Consider the following 20592-nt stretch of genomic DNA (forward strand, 5'->3'; position numbering starts at 1 on the left):
GGGACTTCCCGATGATCTCGGCTCTTTTTGGAACCTGTTTTTTTTTTTTTTTTCCTTCGGGATCTGTGGATCCCGCCCTCCATGTTGTCCTTCTCGTCGGTTAAATGCTGTCAAGATGGCGCTGGGGGCGGGCTGTGGGCGTGACTTCCGGAATCTGAGGTTACCTGGGAGGTGTAGTCCCGGCATTTTTGAGGAAAAGTCCTAGTTCCCGCATACTTGAGCTGTGCTTGTAGAGGTTTCTGGTCACCGGGGTTCCATCTGGGGGAGGCGGGATTCTTGCTAATTTTTTACATGATTTCATTCTTTCGAAAGTTTCTACAACTCTTCATTATCATCATTGTTCAAAATTTCATCATGTGCCCCCGGGATGGATGGTTTTTGTCTTATTTCTGTAATTCATCATGTTAGACACTAACCAGTCTCTGAATTTTATCTCCTTCAGATCTGGAAATTATTTCTCTATCCTTTCTTTGATAATTTGCTCTCCACTTTTTCTTGTATCTTTGAAAGTACTGTTAGGGAGTATTTTACTCTCTGAATAAAACCTCTCATTTTCTTCCCTTCTCTCTTTTTAATTTCATCATCTTTATATTTCTTTGAATATATATTCAACTCACTAGTGAATTTTAAAAATTCTGCCATTCTGTTTCTTTGAACTTGTTCTGCTTTGTTAGTCCTTTTCACTGCCTTTAATAACAGCGTCCTAGTATTGTTTCTTATTTATCTGATAATACTAATTATAATTTAGAAGAAGCTTTTCTCTGTAAGCATCTTCCATTTAAAAAATCAATGGGAGGGATAATGAGGGGGGACACTTCGATGGAGGGGGTGGTATTATAGTGTTGTATGCTTAAAATCCTATCATTAGCTGTATTGTAAATCACGGTCCTACAAATAATTTTTAAAAAATTTAATAGAAGAAGCAACCTCCCCTTTAACTCCTTGACTCCTTTATAGCAATAGTACCCCTATTGCTTAGCCCTCCTTTCAAAGATTTCACCAATTTTATCCCTTCCAGTTTCTGAAAGTCTGAGTCCACTATATCACTAATAGGATCTTGTCACAGTTTCAAATGACCTCCATGGTGGGTTCGGTTCTCAGTGGCTGGAGAGATAACGTAGCAGGTAGGGCGCTTGCCTTTACCCGGTTAGCAAACCATCCCTGGTGTGATCCCCAGAACCCCGATAGTCCCCTGAGTCCTACTAGTAGTGATTCCTGAGCAAAAAAGAAAACGAAAAACAATAAAACCAGGGCCAGAGTGATAGTACAACAGGGAGGGTGTTTGTCTTCATGCTGCTGACCAGGGGTTGGCTCCCTGGCATCCCACATGGCCCCTCTTTCAAATATACTGTGTAGGTATTTATTTAGTTACTTTGTTAATTGTTTACTTCCATAACTGCACTGTAATTAATAAGCCTAAGGAGAACAGAGATATTATTCTGTTTTATTTATTGATGGTCTCCTTGACTCTAGGAGTCAAGTCTAGGTGGCAAAGCCTGGTGAGCTACCCGTGACGTATTCGATATGCCAAAAACAGTAACAATAAGTCTCACAAGGAAGACATTACTGGTGCCCGCTCAAGCAAATTGATGAACAATGGGATGACAGTGCTCCGGTGCTCCAGTGCTCCTTGACTCTAGGACACTGCCTGGCACTCAGTTTTCTGTGATCCCTGGGTTCCTTTTCATTTTTCTTTCTCACATGGCAGACATTCTTAAATGTCTGCGTCTCCTTGTTTGTCTCTGTATGAGTCACCATAAAAGCTGAATGAAAGCTAACTTTTCAAGGTTGGAATCTTTGTATTAGAGCTTTTGAAAATCTGATCTTCCAGTCTATTTTATTTTTTCTCTGAGATCATTTTGTTTCTCCAAAGAAATGCCTTTAAGTTTCCTGACAGGAAGTAGGAATTTGCCAGAAATATAGCGATCTGTTTTGAAAGGGTGGCCGATCAAAGGATTTCTATAAACATTTTCATTTATATTCTCTGTTTTATGGTTGCTATCTTCCAATGTTCCTCACATCCCTAGATGAAAATATTTCCCAGATAAAATTCTTTTAGAAATGAAAGATGGATACGGGGTGGGTGGTATATGACTAAAGAGGGTAGGAGTTCCAGGGGCTGGAAATGAGATAGGATCCAATTACACTTTACTGTTGCACCATTCCCTCTATTATCAACCTTTCTAATCATTTAAAATTTTTGATAATTATAAGTCTCTTCCAATAAGTTGTAATCTCTTCTCTTCTCATATATTATTTCTATGTGCTTTGATATCATATGTTTGTGCTTCTTCTAGATGCTAAAAAATAAATCTGTCATATGGTATCCTTGTGGATAATAAGAAGTTCATTGGACATAATAAGAGATAAGCAAAGAATAAGAATTTAAAAGTGAAAGTGGATTCTGGGGATACTTTAATCCAGTAACCTTATTTTATAGACAAGGAAACAGGTTCCAAAGGTAAAATTCTTGCTCAAAGCCTTCGATGGCCTAGAAATCAATGCGGTTCTCTCAAAATCTTTTCTTCCTTCCCTCTCTTTGTTGTTGCTTATACTTGGCTGCAGTGCTTGCTGGCTTTTGCACCCCCACTTTTAAGTTTTATTTAAGTGTGGCACTCATACAATCTTCCTATTGATGCATTGGATAACAAAGACTTTGTTGTAATGCCAGGGCTCACAAACAACAGTGTGTCCAGAATTGCGCTTGGCATGTCATGTGGAGGGTCCAAGTGGAGATCTCAGGCCTCCAGACACAGGCGCTCTACCACTGAGCCTCATCCCTGGGCCCAGTCCTTTAGTCTTTAGTAAAATATTTTCAGTAACTTGACATAACATTCAAAACACTCATATCGTTATGATGAATTAATTTCTTCAGAAACTATTTAGCATTAATCAATTAATTCCGGGAGAGTTGGATGACACTCTGGAGTGCTCAGGGCTTACTCCTGGGTTCGTGCTCAGTGTTCATACCTGGCAGTGCTCTGGGGACCTTATGTGGTGCTAAGGTCAAACCACAGAGTCTACCACATGCAAATTAGGTGCCTTAATTCCTGTACTATGTCTCTGGCCCAGCGTTTATTAATTCAGTGGTTACATACACATACACAATAGAAATAGTTAATGGTGATTTACTAAATAACCTAAGATGGCAAAACTTGCTCAGTTTTAATAAATTTAAAATCTCTTTCTATAACAATTTCTCAGATCTATGCTCCTTAAGTAAATCAGACATTTCTTCAAGACTCCTGACAAGACTGCTTGACAAGCTGTCCAAACAGATATATTAGAAGGAATTCTAACTCACTAAGCCAGAGGAAGCTCTCTCAGTTACCTGTGATTAGGATAATTGCTGTTCCTTGATATTTCCTTGATAAAATACTTTATTTAAAATAGTTTTTTTTTTAACGAAGAAACATTTTGAATAATGTTTTTTTTTTTTCCTTTTTTGGGTCACATCCATCAATGAACAGGGGTTACTCCTGGCTCATGCACTCAGGAATCACTCCTGGCGGTGCTTGGGGGACCACACGGAATGCTGGAAATCAAACCTGAGTCAGCCGCGTGCAAGGCAAACGCCCTACCTGCTGTGCTATCGCTCCAGCCCCTTGAATAATGTTCTAAGATTAAAATTTTAAGATTAAAATGAAGATTTTAAGATTACAATGTTTGTCAGAGAACAAGAATTTACAAGGCTTTTGTGATTGAATTAGTTAATATATTTACATACTGACTAAGGAAAAAGCAAAAAAGAAATGAAAGAAAGAAATATTACGTTTAAATTTCAAAATATTTTATTTTCCACAGAGATAATTGTTGAAACAACCTGATAATTCCATACCTTTGCTTTTGAAATTTAAAATTCAGCAGTTTGAACTCTCTACATACATGAGTATAAATTTTCTACTTCTACATATTGGAAGTGACTTTTTCTTTCTAGTAAACTTCAGAATTGTCTCTTCATTAACAAACTTGAGTAAGCTTCAGGAATAAAACACTTCATTCTGAGTGAATGACAGGAAAATGTTGAAAGAAAAGGTCAAGTCCCAGCAACATTTGAGTTCAAAAAAACAGCAAAGAACAGGAAAGATACACGACACCGATTCTTTACTGGAATCTGGGTTAATAAGTAGGGATCACAGGACCAACAGCAAATAACAACTTGAGTTACATCAGAAGGAAAAAAGGAATGATAAATGTAGATTTGCTGACTGAAACTTGTTATGATTGCACCACAACAAATCACCTATTACTCATTGGAAAATCTTCTGGGTTTTAAACAAAAGAAACAACTAACTTAGTGGTGCATGCTTACAGATAAATTTCTTAATTTTGCATCAGGGGATACATTCACTTTTCTAAAAGAACAAATAAACTGAACATTCATTTTGGCAACTATAAAAATGTACCCTTACAAAAACCCCTAAATTTTGGCCTATTCTACTTGCAATGACATTTTAATTCGTATTTTTATGGATACTTTTTTAAATTTATTTTTTATTTTTAGTGAAACACCATGAGGTAGAGTTGTAGATTTACAATTTCTTGTGCTTGGGTTTCGATTATACAATGATCAAATACCCATCCCTCCACCAGTGCCCATTTTCCACCACCCTGGATAATATCCCTCCCACCCCCATCCCTCCCAATAGATACATTTTTATTACCTTTAAATATATAACCTAAAACTTCAGTTGAACTTCAGTTTGAGTTAATCTTCAATGAGCAATACCAAAGTCCACTGAAGTACTGAAACAAACAAACAACTCTGAAAGAGCAACAATAAGTGGTTCAAAAATTAGATATAAGTCTTTATAAAAGTATGGTTTTTTTGTTTTTTTTCTTCTTGGGCCACACCCAGCAGTGATCAGAGTTTATTCCTGGCTTTGTGCTCAGGGATCACTCCTGGAGAACTTGGGGGGACCACATAGGGTGCTGGGGATCGAACTTGGATTGACTGGCATGCAAGGCAAATGCCCTACCAGCTGAACTATCTCTCCAGCTTATTACTGTATTTTTCTTAAAAATTTACACAAACAGAAAAATAAGAGAACAGTCCAAGAGTTGGGATCTCTACTTTCAGTTTCCCTTCCAGTTAAACTGATTTCCTCATACATGTTTCTGAGTCAAAGCCAAAACCAATATTTTCCTAATTTCTAATCAAATAATGGAGAAACAATTATAATTCTGAATGCACTTAGAGAATTGGAGGAGTAGAGTGACTGGAGCTGACCTGAGCTGTCTCTGTTTCTTTTCTGACTATAACAAAGGTATTTAATGTCTTTTGATATAATAATAAGAATGTACAGTTAAGTTATTTATAGTGTGTTATTAGCCATAATTCAAAAATAATTCTGTGTGTGTGTGAGAGAGAGAAAAAGAGAGAGAGAGAGAGAGAGAGAGAGAGAGAGAGAGTCAGAGACAGAGACAGAGACAGAGAGAGATTTGATTGACTGGTGATAGAGTGTTTCTGCAGTCTGAAAAAACAAGATTTTAGAATTATACTTCCTTTCCCTTCCCAGTACAGTTTTAATAAATTGGATGGGAATTTTGTGCAAACAATAAGATTTACATTTTCAGTATATAAAATGGACCATGTTATAATTTGACCGGAAAGTAAAAAATGTCCCCTTTATTTCTGTCTCTGGAGATCAGATCTTGTATGATCTTTTAAAGACTTGCCATTGAATACATAAATTATTGAGATAAACAACAAAAACACCATTATATGCTATTAAAAAATTTTTTTTGGAAGAAAGCAACCTAAAGGAAAATTCTGTGCTTAGAGAAAATTTTATAACTAGTTGTTGAGGTAAGGGTGTAATCTACTTATGCATGTTAACTGATAAAATATTTTTTTTTCATTTCATCATCCTGTTATTCGTCGATTGCCTCGAGCAGGCCCCAGTAACGTCTCTTTCATCCTAACCCTGAGACTATATTCAAGGCTCTTTAGGAGAATGAGACCCATCATTGTTACTGGTATTTGGCATATTTGGTAAACCACGGGGAGTTTGCCAGACTCTGCCCTGTGGGCAGGCTACATTCGATAGCCTGCAAGTTTGTCCAAAGTAGGAATGAGATGATAAGATGTCATAAAAGATGTCCTGATAAGATGTCGCGCGGCCGCAAATGTGGCCGCGCCGTTCCGGGAGCTGGATTTTATAGTCTCTGAGTCTTGGCCGTTGATGGGATTACACGGCGCCAGGGGACCAGGTGGTAGGTGTGACCCCCGCCTACTGGATAAAATATATTTCCAATCAATAACTTTTTCCCTTTCTAATTGCTTTCATACTGCCTCCTTTCAGGCTGGAGCGATAGCGCAGCAGGTAGGGCGTTTGCCTTGCACGCGGCAGACCCGGGTTTGATTCCTCTGTTCCTCTTAGAGAATCCGGCAAGCTATCGAGAGTATCCCACCCACACAGCAGAGCCTGACAAGCACCCTGTGTCATATTCAATATGCCCAAAACAGTAACAACAAGTTTCACAGTGGAGACGTTACTGGTGCTCGCTCGAGCAAATCAATGAACAACAGGAAGACAGTGGACAGCACTACTGCATCCTTTCATATAAATCATAGCTTTTGATTATTTATTTGTTTGTTTGTTTGGGGGGCATACTCAGCTATGCTGAGAGCTTACTCCTAGTTCTGTGCTCAGGAAGCACTCCTGGTGTTCCTTAAGGGTTCTTATGCAGTGCTAGTTTAGCCATGTGCAAGGCATTTGCCTAGCCACTCCCGCCTTAAATAATACCTTTCTTTTGAAAAAAAAAATGCAAGCTACTAATATACTTTTGCTTTGAAGCTATTTTTTAAATTTATTTATTTTTAAATTGTATTGCTTTTTGAGTTGGAGACGTTACTGGACCCGCTCGAGCAAATCGACGATCAACGGGAGGGCCTTTACCTTTACCTTTTATTGCTTTTTGAGAGGAGTAGAGCCCAGGATCTATCCCTGGTCTAGTGCTCACTCCCCGGGGAACAAACCTGGACATCTTGCAGCCAAAGCATGTGCTCCAGCCCATTGAGTGTTCTCTCCGGCCCTGTGATTGTGTTTTTATTTATTTATTTATTTTTTATAATTTATTTATTGAATCACTGTGGGAAAAGCTACAAAGCTTTCAGGTTTAGGTCTCAGTCATGCAACTATCAAAGACATTTCCCTTTACCAATACTTATTTTTTACCACGAAGAACCCCAATAAAACCCCACCCCCCACCCCTCCCAGTCCCTGTGAGGCAGATGAATTCTAGTTAACACTCTATCTGCTTTGATTAGATTCATCGTTTCAATAAAAGATGCACCACTATTATTTAGAGTTTACGACCACCCCCCCGCCCCCCAAATCAGACATGCTGAAAAAGCGTTGTGAAATGATTTGCTTTCTACAGCTGGGTTCAAGAATTAAATGTTGTCGTGCAGCCGCAATGGATTTCTGCTATTTTACTTATTAACCCCGGAAGTATTTCTGCTAAAAGTCAGATAATTAAGAGATTGGTTTCTGTGCTCTGGAGTCGTGGCCGTGCTGGAGAGCCGCTCGTGGGGGGCAACTGGTGACCTCGGTAGAGCGTGAAGGACGGGCTGGAACGACCCCCTTCCCATGAGGTTTTCGTCGCCCCCACTCCCCCGGCTCATACCTGCTGTCCACAAGGCTCCTGTGCGGCTGCCATCTTTCTTTCCAGAGAGCTGTAATTGTGTTTTTAAATGCTACAGATCAACTATGTAACTTTGCAATTCCAAACTTAAAACTTTTTACTTTTAAATTTAATCAACTTTAATCAGAAAGTTTTTACTGCATTTGACGTTACACTTTATAGCCTTTAGAATAGTTTATTTCAAAGAATATATTTAGTATAACACAAAACGGTTGATTGCAAACTATTTTATTTACTTATTTTTTTAAATTTTGAGTTACACCTGGCAGTGCTGGGAGATGGGGTGGTACTTGCTCCTAGCTCTGTGCCAGAGGTCACCCCTGCTGGTGCTCAGGCCACCAAGTGGTGCTGATGCTGGGATTCAACCTGGGCCTTGCTGCGTGTGAAGTACGCACTCTGGGTGTTCCGGCTATCGACCTCTCTGGCCTGATTACAAACTATTTTGATTTTATAATAATTCAGTTTTGAAAATCCCAAAGCAAAAACATTGCAAAAGAACATAACAAATCTAGAAAGGAACAAATGCTACTTCGCTGCATAGTGAGGAACTAAATGTCTGATATAATGTTATCAGAAGCCAGATTTCAGAGTTATAATGCTTTATTATTATGAATGATGACTAGACTTTTTCTCTTCTTCTTATTTTTGCGTGGGCCATACCCAGTTGGTGTTCAGGGTCTACCTGGGTTTATTGACCCAGTAATAAGCCCAGTAAACCCTGGGTTTATTCACCCCCTCAGTGCCCAGGGCAATGCAAAGGGATCAAACTGAGTTTCTTACATGCGTTGCATGCACAGAGCCTGATGAGCAATCTCTCTGTCCCATAAAGACTAGTTGGGGGAAGGAAACTACTAGCTCTGTGACCATGCTTTAACAGGAATTGGAAATGGGTGAGTGATATGTCAGTGATATGTAACCCTGTACTATCTCTTTGGCCCAAGACTAGAATTTTAAAGCAAGTTTCTTAAAACCCAAACATATTCCCCAATATTGTAGCCCACAATGAAATTTGATTTTCTGTATATTTTAACAAGTTAAATACTAAATATATTTAAATTTATGTTATAATTTAAAATAGAATATTCTTTATATTATATATGCATAGACATATTTATATTGAATATAAATTTATAGTTGACATTTATATGAACTATATTTAATATAAGCTACAGAAAAAAGCTGTTATACACTGTTTAAAAAGACAAAAGCTGACTCTTCCTGTTCGTCCCCAACGCTGTGCCCGGTCTTCTTCCTCCCCTAAGTTGTACCCCCGCACACACCAGGTACTGTAGGGGGCATGGCCCCTTCAGAAGTGGGCGTGCCTTCTGTAGAAGTGGGCATGGTCTAATTTTGGGCCAGACAACGCTCACGTGGCTGCAGGTAATTTACTCATACCCAGCAATCTCATGTAACATCTCAGTCTCCATACCTCCACACCAACATGAAGAAACAACGCAAAACCCCACCAAGAGGGGAGGATGATAAAAAGAGTCCAGAAGCCTCAGTAGGTGCTACACATCTAAGGGACCTCTCTGAGAAAGAATTCAGATATCAAGTAATGAAGATGTTCAATGAACTCAATGAAACAGTAAGACAGATATCCAGTAAATTAAAGGAGGACCTGAAAGAAACAATCGAGAAGATACGGGAAGAAATGAGAGAAGAAATTGGAAAGCTACACACAGAAATATCACGAATAAAAGATTCGGTAGATGAAATAAAAAACTCAGTCTGTGCCGTTAGCAGTAGAATGGCCACAGCTGAAGACAGAATCAGAGAGCTGGAAGATCAGCTGCACAAAGCCAACAGGCAACAACAAACAATGGCAAGAGACCTCAAAATAGCTCTAGAGCGAATCAGAGTCCTAGGAGATGATTCCAAGAGGAACAACATTAGAATCACTGGAGTACCAGAAGCTCAGGGAAACAATCCCAGTGAAAAAGTCACGGTTAAACAAATTGTTGCTGAAAAGTTCCGAGAGCTGGACAATGCAGCCATTTAGATTCCAGAAGCCCAAAGGGTACCAGCTAAAAGACACCCTAATAAAAACACTCCAAGAATGTCATAGTTAGAATGATGGATGCCGCGAATAGAGACACAATGCTGCAAGCAGCAAGGTCAAAGAAGGAAATCACATACAAAGGAGCACCCCTTAGATTTAGAGCAGATTTACCAGAAGAAACCCTCCAAGCCCGAAACCAATGGTGGGATATAGTGAAAAAACTCAGTATTTAAAAAAACTGCTAACAGATTTTAAAGAGAACATTGCTAGCAATACAATATTAGTCAGAGACTGCAACATCGCCTTATCACCTCTGGATAGATCAACAAGAATACTTCACCAAGAATACTCTATCCGGCTAAACTCTCACTCAAACTCGAAGGAATGTTACACTATTTTGTGGATAAACAGCAGCTCAGGAACTTCATAGACTCAAAACCAAACCTAAAAGAAGGGCTAAAGGGGCTGTTGTAAGACAAGACAAACCTGGCTCTGGAGAGATAGCACAGAGGGTAGGGCATTTGCCTTGCACGCGGCCGACCTGGGTTCGATTCCCGGCATCCTATATGGTCCCCCGAGCACCGCCAGGAGTAAGTCCTGAGTGCAGAGCCAGGAATAATTGTTGTGCATCGCCGGGTGTGACCCAAAAGCAAAAAAAAAAACAAAACAAAACAAAAAAAAAAACAAAAAAAAAAACAAAAACAAGACAAACCCTACAAGCACAACAAACCCTTACAGAAAGATGACACAAAATCCCATAACAATAATCTCTCTCAATGTCAATGGTCTAAATTCAGCAATTAAGAGACACAGAGTGACAAAATGGATTCAGAGACAGAACCCAACATTCTGCTCCCTACAAGAAACTCATCTGAACAGTCAGAGCAAACACAGGCTCAAAGTTAAAAAGTAAAAAGGTAAAGGCCCTCCTGTTGTTCGTCGATTTGCTTGAGCGGGCCCAGTAACGTTTCCATTGGAGACTTTGTTGTTACTGTGTTTGGCATATCGAATACGTCACGGGGAGCTTGCCAGGCTCTGCCATGCGGGCGAGATACTCTCGGTAGCTTGCCGGGCTCTCCGAGAGGGGCAGAGAAATCGAACTCGGGTCGACCATGTTGGCTGCATGCAAGGCAAATGCCCTACCGCTGTGCTATCGCTCCAGCCCAAAGTTAAAGGATGGAAAACAATCCTGCAAGCAAACAGCTCCCTCAAAAAAGCTGGGGTGGCCATACTAGTATCTGACAAACATTAAATTTCAGGTTGAAAAAGATTAGAAGGGACAGCGAAGGCCATTTGCTATTTATCAAGGGATATGTACAACAGGAAGAAATCACTCTTAAATGTATACACACCTAATGAGGGAACAGCTAAATATTTAAAACAACTGCTAACAGATTTTAAAGAGAACATTGCTAGCAATACAATATTAGTCAGAGACTGCAACATCGCCTTATCACCTCTGGATAGATCAACAGGAACAAAACTCAACAAAAGCAAAAGCTGTTAGGTGTTAGGTGTACACTTGGTGTAAAGCAGGTATTCAACGCAAGCTTGAATCTTAAAGAAAAATAGTTACTAAGATAATGAACATGGTGAAATACTAGTGTTCTCCAATGTTGCTGAGGAGTTTATTACATTAGTGTGTACACAAATGACTAGCTGGGGTTGGGGGAAATGGTTGCACAGATGCTTATTCGAGCTATTATGTAATGTGTTTTCTATAATAGGTATTCTTGTACTTATCTTATTTCTTGGTTCATTTAGCTTTGTAATTTGCCTATACCTTTTGGCTATTTGGTTGAATAAAAGGGAAGTCATTAGAGGTAAATTATACACTTTTGTGGTAAATGAACTAATCATGGCTTCCTACTCCGTGTTCTAAGATAAAACATTTGGTGTGAGAATGTTTCTCACATTAGGACCGTTAGGTAGAAAGGAATTGGAAATGTGCTCTCTTCAGAAAGAAAGCCTCTCTTGAAAGAAAGATGCAAATGTTATAATATCTTTTTTGTGTAGCTAAGAGATGAGCTAATGGTAGATTTCTCTGAAGGGTGAGGAGGCAGGGACAGGCTCTTAATGGGAGAATCCCCCAATGTCAGACTCTCAAGATCTTTCATATTGGGTGTCTCCTGAGAGCCAATCCCATGGTATTTCAGCAGGGAAAGAGGTGGGAGGTGTGGGGGCAGGCTTTTGGAGCAGGTGAAAGTGGTTACCAGGCCTTGCTTCTCCCACTATTGAACAATGTCCATCCTGGCCCTCCATCGTGCCTGCACTCCAGCCCCTGACTTCCTTTGACCTTGGGTCTTACTGTCAGCCAGCCTGAATGTCCCCATCTTCTCCACCTTGCCTTCCAGATGAACCAGAGCCTTTGTGCCCCTGTGCCCCTGTATGTTGTTTTGGGGAGAATTCACCTTTGCGCAATAAAAAATTTGTTAAAAAATATTCTATGTAAGCCACAGTCATTCAGAAGTGAGTCATGTTCACTAAAGAAGGACACCTAGGAGACTGTCTACCCCTTATTCCATGTGAAGAGGCCTAGAAAATCAGAAGAATTTCTTTTGTGGGGGGCTGGAGAGATAGTACAGGGGTAGGGAATTTGTCTTGCATGAGCTGACTCTGGTTTTATCCCTTTCACCACATTGGTTCCCCAAATGGTTAGGAGTGATTCCTGAGCACAGAGTCAGGAATAAATCTGGAGCACCACTAGTTGTGCCAGAAAGAAAGAAAGAAAGAAAGAAAGAAAGAAAGAAAGAAAGAAAGAAAGAAAGATTATCTTTCATGGGGGGAAGTGCATCCATTAATGCTTGGGGATGAGAGATGAGCTTACATCAATGGAGCACAAACCAGGAACTTCTGTTAACAACGAAGTGGACTTATTTCTGAACTCATGGGTTCTTGAGAATAGTATGAGATATTTGCTTACAAACCCAGATGCTTAGAAGTTAAAGTTAATTGCACAGTTCAAGAACATGGGTCCAGTTCCATCCCCAATGTCCAGGCCTCTCCTTTACCCATCAACAATGTCACTCATCCTGTCCATCTATGCCGGGTCCCATGCATGCCATCCTAAAGCCTGTCTTTGCCTCAAGTGTACAATGGCTATGTTGTCCCCTAGGCTGTTCTCTGTCCAATGTACACTTTCCTGGTCTGAAATCTGCCGCTGGAATCATGTCACCTGTGTCCCTTCACTGGGACTTGCTGCTTTGTGACCTGTGGCTGGGCCTCCCTAGGACTGTACCCCAGCAACTCCCTGTCCCCTTGACTTTCCCTAGTCTCAGCCATGTGGGTATTCCTGCTGTCCTTCTTGATCGGAATTTAGGTGAGGGGGCAGAGAGGGAATGTTGCCTCACGGGGGGTTTCCTTTGATCTGAGGCTGTCTCCCACCTCCATCCGTTTTCTGTTTTGACTGGAGATATTTTCAATGGAGTAGATTTCCCCTGACTCTCCAACCTTCCTTTCCAAGGGTCACTCCCATGTTCAAAGCATGCACTCTAGCCCTTTAGGCTGTCTCTGGACCCAAGGAGAATATCTTAACACTCAGATTAAAGTTGGCGTGGAACTGCAACTCCTGAAGCAACTTCAGTCTAAACTCAACTCTGTACTCATAAAAAATTTAATGTGTTAAGCTTATGAAATTCTTTTTCCTTGCAGTTTGTTCAATGGCAACAGTGGTGCAGCTGTTCAGTTTTATTCTGGTTACTACTATCCTAGTAACCAGCGGGATGAGTTGGGTAAGTGTCTTCTTCCACTAGTAATTCCTACTCTGACCTGAATTTTGTTTTCATTTTGTTTTTGTTGTGGGGTGGTGTCAGGTCCTGAGGATGAATCCAGAGCCTTGTTCAGTAAAGACATGTCATGAGCTACATCCCAGACTAAGAAGTTTTCCTTTACTTTGCACAAAATCCACAACATTCATTGAAAAATCTTAAGGGGGAAAAGTGAAAACTTTGTGGAAGCACCTAGCATGTAATGGGCACTAACCAAGCACTTTAGATTAAATTTTTCTTTTCTTTTTGGGTCACACCTGGAGATGCACAGGGGTTACTCCTGGCTTTGCACTCAGGAATTACTCCTGGCGGTGCTGTGGGGGCCATATGGGATGCTGAGAATCGAACCCAGGTCAGCTGCGTGCAAGGCAAATGCCCTACCCGCTGTGCTATTGCTCCAGCCCCTAGATTAATTTTTTAAGTGACAGTTTTCACAGAAAACAAGTAAATACCTTTTTTTTCTAGTTTTTTAATTTTTATTAGTGAAACACCATGAGGTACAGTTGTAGATTTACAATTTTTTGTGCTTGGGTTTCGATTATACAATGATCAGATACCCATCCCTCCACCAGTGCCCATTTTCCACCACCATGGATAATATCCCCCCACCCCCATCCCCCCATCCCCCCCCTGTCTCTGTGGCAGGGCAATCCCCTGTGTTCTCTCTCTCCTTTTGGGTGTTGTGGTAAATACCTTTTAAATTACAGTGTTTGTGGCTGGAGAGATAGTGCAGGGCTTAATGCAGTTGACTTAAATGCAGCAAACCCTAGTTCAATACCCAGCACTGTATACGTTCCCCTAAAGCGTGACTCCTGAGCACAAAGATAAAAGTATGCCATCTCCCCAGTGAAAGTAATTATTTGGGTAGTTGTGCACTATTGAGAAACTGGGGAAGGATGTCAGGGCCCAGAGCAATGGTCTCACATCAAAGCATGTGCTCTAACATTGAACCACATCCATGTCCCAGGAATTTAAAGCTATTGTTAGTATTAAAATTCACTGAGGGTTTTCCAATATTGCTTACCACTAGTCTGAGAGAAACTGAAAACTTATGAGCAATTTAATGAATATATGTCTTTCTCCACTTATGCATAAAATGCAAGAAATACTCGTACATTCAATGTTTTTTTTAGACTTACATATTTTTTTATAATTATTTTTTTAATTTATTGAATCACCATGAGACAGTCACAAAACCTTTCAGTTTAGTCTCTGTCGGTCATACAATGACCAAATACCTGTCCCTTCACCAGTGCACATTTTCCACCACCAAGAACCCCAGTATACCCCCCCCCCCACCCACCCCCTGCCTGTGTGGCAGATTTTCACTTTACTCTATCTCTCTCTCTACATTGATCACATTCAATATTACAACAAAAGACCCAACGTTGTTATTTGGAATTTTCCCCCCAACATTCAGACCTGCCACAAAGTACACAAAGGTGTAATTAGAAAATTTGTTTTCTATTGCTGATTATGAAGAGCATATGATGTTGTGTGGCCACAACGGCGGACACGTGAATTTGGATTTCTGATATTTTAGTAATAAGCCCTGAGGGATTACTGCCAGAGCCCCTGGGTTCCAAGATTGGTATGTGTGCCTTTGGGATCATGGTTGGTCAGAAGCCAGAGGAGGCATTTGAGGGTGGCAACCCGGAGCATTTTCATGGCGAGGAGCAGGGCCAATTCCACCCACATGCCATCAAGCACAACATGCCTCATCTATGCAGTCTCATACCTGGCTGTTCATTAGGCTCTAAAAGATGTAGGCCACCATGCCGCCACCTCAAAGGGGGACAGGCGAGGGACAGACACCTTTCCCCTCCCAGGGCGGCATAGCATCATAGTTAAATACAAAATCTAGATGCGTTTCGGTTAGGCATTCTCTTTTGCTCAGATTTTCCTATCATCATTAAAGCCTGATTTTCAGGGGAAAATGCTATATCATTTGCTATCCATTGATCACTTTGCATATCAGGAAATGTCACGCGGCTGCATAAGCAGCCGTGTGGTTCGGGAAAAGTCCTGGTACCCGCATGCCAGAGCCATGCTTGTAGAAACTCATGGTCACTGGGATTCCATCTGGGGAAGGCGGGGAGACAGCACCTACCCCATCTGGGACCTCCCGGCGATATTGGCTCTGGCCAAGGCCCAAAGCATTCTCTGGTAGCTGTGGGGCCCTCCAGCCGGTTTTTTTCTTCACTGCTGTGTGCTGTAAGATAGCGCTGGGGGCGGACTGTGGGCATGACTTCCAGAATCAGAGGTTGCCTGGGAGCCGGGGCGGCCTTGTTACAGTTCAGGAAAAAGTCCTGGTACCTGCATGCCAGAGTCATGCTTGTAGAAGCCCATGGTCACTGGGATTTCATCTGGGGAAGGCGACATTCAAAGTTTTGAGAGACATGTCAGCTTTAAATAAGCTTTCTAAAACCTTATCACCCATTCAGTTATTTAAAATTACATAGTTCATTGTGCTTATAATATCAACAATTAAGTCCAATACCGCAACTGGAAAGCGAGACAGAATTCCAGACACCATACACGAGTGTACTTGCTTTTGATTTTTTCAGACTGGTGTGACTTGGGGGTGGGTGTTAAGCTGTTACTCTTCTTTGGGTCATGGGGGTTAGGATTTGGGGGCCACACCAGGTGGTGCTCAGGAGCTATAACTAATTCTGTGTTCAGCACCTAACTGTGCTGGGGACCATGTGTGGGCCAGAGATCCAACCTGGGTCAGCTGCCTGCAAGGCAAGCCCTGTATTTCCTGTACAATCTTTCTGGCCCTAAGCACAAAGGGCCAGAGCTACAGCTCAACAGACTGGTTTGCATGCTCGGTTAAATCCCTGGCACTGCATATTCTACCCCTGAATTCTGAGCAACAAATTCTGAGCACTGAGCCAAGAGAAGTCCTGGCTGCTTATGGCCCAACAACAAACAAGGAAAAGAATCCCAAAACAGAGAACAGTCCCGAGATTCAGATTTGTCTCCCCGAGATGGGAGAAAAAGGAAGGAACTTCTGCCACCATTTCTTCTCTTCCTGCTGTAAGAGTTTCAGTTTTAAGGCTGAATTTCTGTATCGGTGTTATACTTCCTGTGTACCTCTTTTCTTTGCCCAAATCAAATATGTAATTGTGATTCTGCCTACCAGAGTGCCTAGCAGACAGTAGGTCTTCAAATTTATGAAACTCAAGATAGTACAAATCTAGGGAGAGGAAGCGGAGCAAACATAAGATGAGAACTGCATGAGATATCATAAAAAAAAAACAGTTAGGAAATAACACACAGAGATACTGTAAAGCAGTTACACATCACATTTCCTAATTTCTCAGAAGTTAACATTTATACTCACCACAAGAGATCATAACATCAGCCACAAATAGAGATGCCAAAGTGACAAAATGGCAAAATGGGTCTTTTGCCCCCCCCTTTTGTTCAATACTCTTATTTAATATTATAGCAAACTGTTGGCCAAAGTAGTTCTCAGTAGTATTCTCCATCCACATTTGTTTTATCTTTGGAGAGTCCTGTTCGGTCTGAGACCAGCCCGGGGACAGGGTATCAAGGACTGAATCCAGGGCTAAGATTCATCACTGAGCCACACCCCATCCCTCCCTCAGCTCTGAAAGCTCATAGAAAGGAGCTGATATGGGTGGGCAGAGATAGTCTAGCAGGGAAGGTGTTTGCCTTGAATGACCTGACCCTGATTTGATCCCTGGCACTGCATGTAGTATGCTGAGTGATGCCAGTAGCGACCTCTGAGGAGAGTTAGGAAGAAGCTCTGCTAGGTGTGATCCAAGTATGGAAGGAAAAAGGAATAAAAAGGTGGTGGTAAACTCTTTTATAGACCATTAGACTTTTTTGTTTGTTTGGGGTCCAGACCCAATTCGGCTCTCCGAGAATTGCTCCTGGCAGGGTGTAAAGGACCATATGTGGAGTGTGGTAGAAGCTGGCTAGGCTCAGTTCAAGGCTAGCACCCTCTCCACTGTACTGGCCCCAGGCCATGTAACTATTTCAAAGGCTTAAATCAATGACTTAAGTGGAACTCAGGTGTCTCCTATCCCTTTCTCAGGTAATTTGGAGAAAAACAATAAATATATCAAAAGTTAAAATGACTCAGTAGTTTCAAGCATTGCGACTATAGGGTTATGAAAATGCAAGCTAATATCTCTCATAGGGTGAATCATCTTATTATGACATCTTATTATCTCATTCCTACTTTGGACAAACTGGCAGGCTACCGAATGTAGCCTGCCCACATGGCAGAGTCTGGCAAACTCCCTGTGGCGTACCCAATATGCCAAATACCAGTAACAATGATGGGTCTCATTCTCCTAAAGAGCCTTGAATATAATCTCAGGGCTAGGATGAAGGAGACGTTACTGGGGCCTGCTCGAGGCAATCGAGGGTGGATCATGTATTATCAGATTAAAAGCATTTGATTATGTTTGAAAACAGGTTGATGCCCAAAAAGTCATTCAATTAGGCTGGATTATTATTATTATTATTATTATTATTATTATTATTTTTAGTTTTGGACATTTAACATAGCCATGCCTTCTTTTCTCTACCCTTCCTCCCTCCCCTCTCCCTCCCTCCCTCCCTTCCTTCCTCCCTTCCTCCCTTCCTCCCTCCCTTCCTCCCTCCCTCCTTCCCTCCCTCCCTCCCTTCCTCCCTTCCTTCCTCCCTTCCTCCCTTCCTTCCTCCCTCCCTCCCTTCCTTCCTTCCTTCCTCCCTTCCTCCCTTCCTCCCTCCCTCCTTCCCTTCCTCCCTCCCTCCCTTCCTCCCTTCCTCCCTCCTTCCCTTCCTTCCTTCCTTCCTTCCTTCCTTCCTTCCTTCCTTCCTTCCTTCCTTCCTTCCTTCCTTCCTTACTCCCTTCCTCCCTTCCTCCCTTCCTCCCTTCCTTCCCTTCTCTCTTTTTGGCTACACTCAGCTCTGCTCAGGGCTTACTCCTGGCTTCGAGTTCGGCGACCCTGGCAGGGATCAGGGGACTGTATACATCACCAAACATTGAGCCAGGTTGGCTGTGTGCAAGACAAGCATCTTTCCTGCTTATCTCTCTCTCACCATGCCGTACTTTCTTACGCTTCAGATAACAAACAGTATTTGAACTCGCAAACAGCTTTCTGGGTAGAGTAACGGAAGGAGGGCGGGGAACACCATCCATCCATTAATGCATTCGGTTTATTGGGACCACACACCCTGTGAGAAGAGCTGGGCGTTATTTTGCAGGCCCTTGAGGACTGTCTCCAGGAGCTGGAGCGGCTCAGAGCCCAAGTGCACACGCTCGAGACCCGAGTCAAACAGCAACATGTCAGGATGGCACAGCTTCTACAGGAGAAGGAAACCCAGTTCCTGGACCAAGGAGAGGAAAGCAGCATCATCGATCTTGGAGGCAAGAGGCCATATGCAGGTCAGATCTGTCTTCCCCCCATATGTGTTTCTGTCATCATTTGATCACTTTAGGTGGTATTTTTTTTCTTGGCCCCACCTGGCGATGCTCAGGGGTTACTCCTAGCTCTACACGCAGGAATTGCTCCTGGGGGTGCTCTGGGGATTATATGGGTGCTAGGGATCGATCCCTGGTTGACCACTTGCAAGGCAAGTGCCCTACTTGCTGTGCTATCACTCCAGACCAATCACTTTAGGTTTTGCTAAAGAATTTTTTCTATTGTGATAACAAGCATCAAGAAGCATCAAACCAATTTTAAATGTCTTTTTAAAAAATTTTGCTGGCACAGTATTCATATGTCCAAAATATATTATAATTATAACATAATTATAATATTTTATAACTTATTGAGATTCTGTCTTAGTCAATGAACTGACTAGTGAGCTGGGCACTTTGTAAGGTCTGAAATAATGCTTGTGGTGCCTGTGTGCTCACGTTGTGTTCACATTCAAACCTGTGACCTCTGACCTGCAAGGCAGCTCCTCCAACTCCCTGGGTGGTCTTGGGTAATATTCAATGCGATCTTTCCACTTGGTGTCTGTCAAGAAGCCTGAAACATGATAGAGCCTCATATTTATGAATGCAAATAAGGCAGTTATGGAGGAAGCAATAGTAAGATTAGAACATACAAAATGGGAAATATATCTGGGTAGTTATTAATTAATTAGTTTTATTTGGGGGAGCTACACGCAGCAGTGCTCAGGGATCACTTCTGGCAGGGCTCAGAGGACTATATATTTGGTATGTGCGGGGTAAGGGATTGCCCTAATTCCCCAGTATTAGGAGCATATTGGCTTGGTGATTTGGATTTCAGAAATAATATAGGGTAGAAAAAGTATTTGGACATGATCTGTTGTGATGTTTCCCCTTAGCATTTTACGTCTCAGATATTCTGAATTTATTTCAATTTCTCAATAACACACTGCACTTTTGAGCCTATGGAATTTTGCATTAAACCCTTTTCCTTTATTTAAAATATCATCTTTGTCTTTCTCTTCTCCTACTATTTATCAATTAGATCCCAGTTTAATGCTTCAAGGAACATTTCTTGGCACTCAATTAGGGATTAGAGTCCACTTTTGTACTCTCCAAAAGCATCCTTTACTTTTCTGTCTTGGCACTTAGCATGGAGTATAGCCATCTGTCTCCCTTGCTAACCTGTTCGTTTGCTTTTCTCAACACCTAATATTGTAATTGGTATATGCTAAATTGTTCTATACTTATTTTAAAGTTGAATTGGTGGAACATATCAGCTCTTGAAAACAATGATTGAATCACTATGGCACCAAGTTACAAAGTTATTCAGTTATTCATGACTGAGTTCCAAGCATACAATAATCTACTACACTCTCTTCATCAGTGTCCCCTCCTCCTATGACCTCAGTTTCCCTCCCTCAACCCAACCTGCCTCCAGGGGACCCTTTCCCTTTTCCCTTTTTCCTTTAAGACACTGTGGCTTGCAATACTGTTACTGAAAGTATATCATGCATCTCACTTTACCTCTTTTTAGAACCCAGTTCTCATTCAAATTGAAGTCTTCCCCCTATTTTTGTCATAGTTGTCCCTTTGTCCTATCCTCCACACCCCGGGGCAAGCTTCCTACTAAGGACCTGGACTCCTGCCCTTTGACTCTATTGTCTTTAGGTGTTATTCTTCTATGATGTTTCTTTATATCCTGCAAATGAGTTTAACATTCTTTTAAAGTGAGGGATAACACTAGACTCAGA

General features: G+C 41.5%; 1 protein-coding gene across 1 annotated transcript in view; it reads left to right on the forward strand.

Annotated features, from left to right (window-relative positions):
* Positions 1 to 5176: 5176 nt before the first annotated feature.
* FGL1 (fibrinogen like 1) overlaps positions 5177 to 20592 on the forward strand; it is a 32347-nt gene continuing 16931 nt past the window's right edge. The window contains exons 1-3 of the mRNA XM_056114396.1: positions 5177 to 5267; positions 13304 to 13383; positions 18646 to 18826. Of these exons, the coding sequence (XP_055970371.1) occupies positions 5189 to 5267; positions 13304 to 13383; positions 18646 to 18826 (340 nt within the window). The 5' untranslated portion in view covers positions 5177 to 5188. The remainder of the gene's footprint in view (positions 5268 to 13303; positions 13384 to 18645; positions 18827 to 20592) is intronic.

This window comes from Sorex fumeus, unplaced genomic scaffold, assembly GCF_029834395.1.
Source record: "Sorex fumeus unplaced genomic scaffold, SorFum_2.1 ptg000024l, whole genome shotgun sequence".
Classification (NCBI taxonomy): Eukaryota; Metazoa; Chordata; class Mammalia; order Eulipotyphla; family Soricidae; genus Sorex; species Sorex fumeus.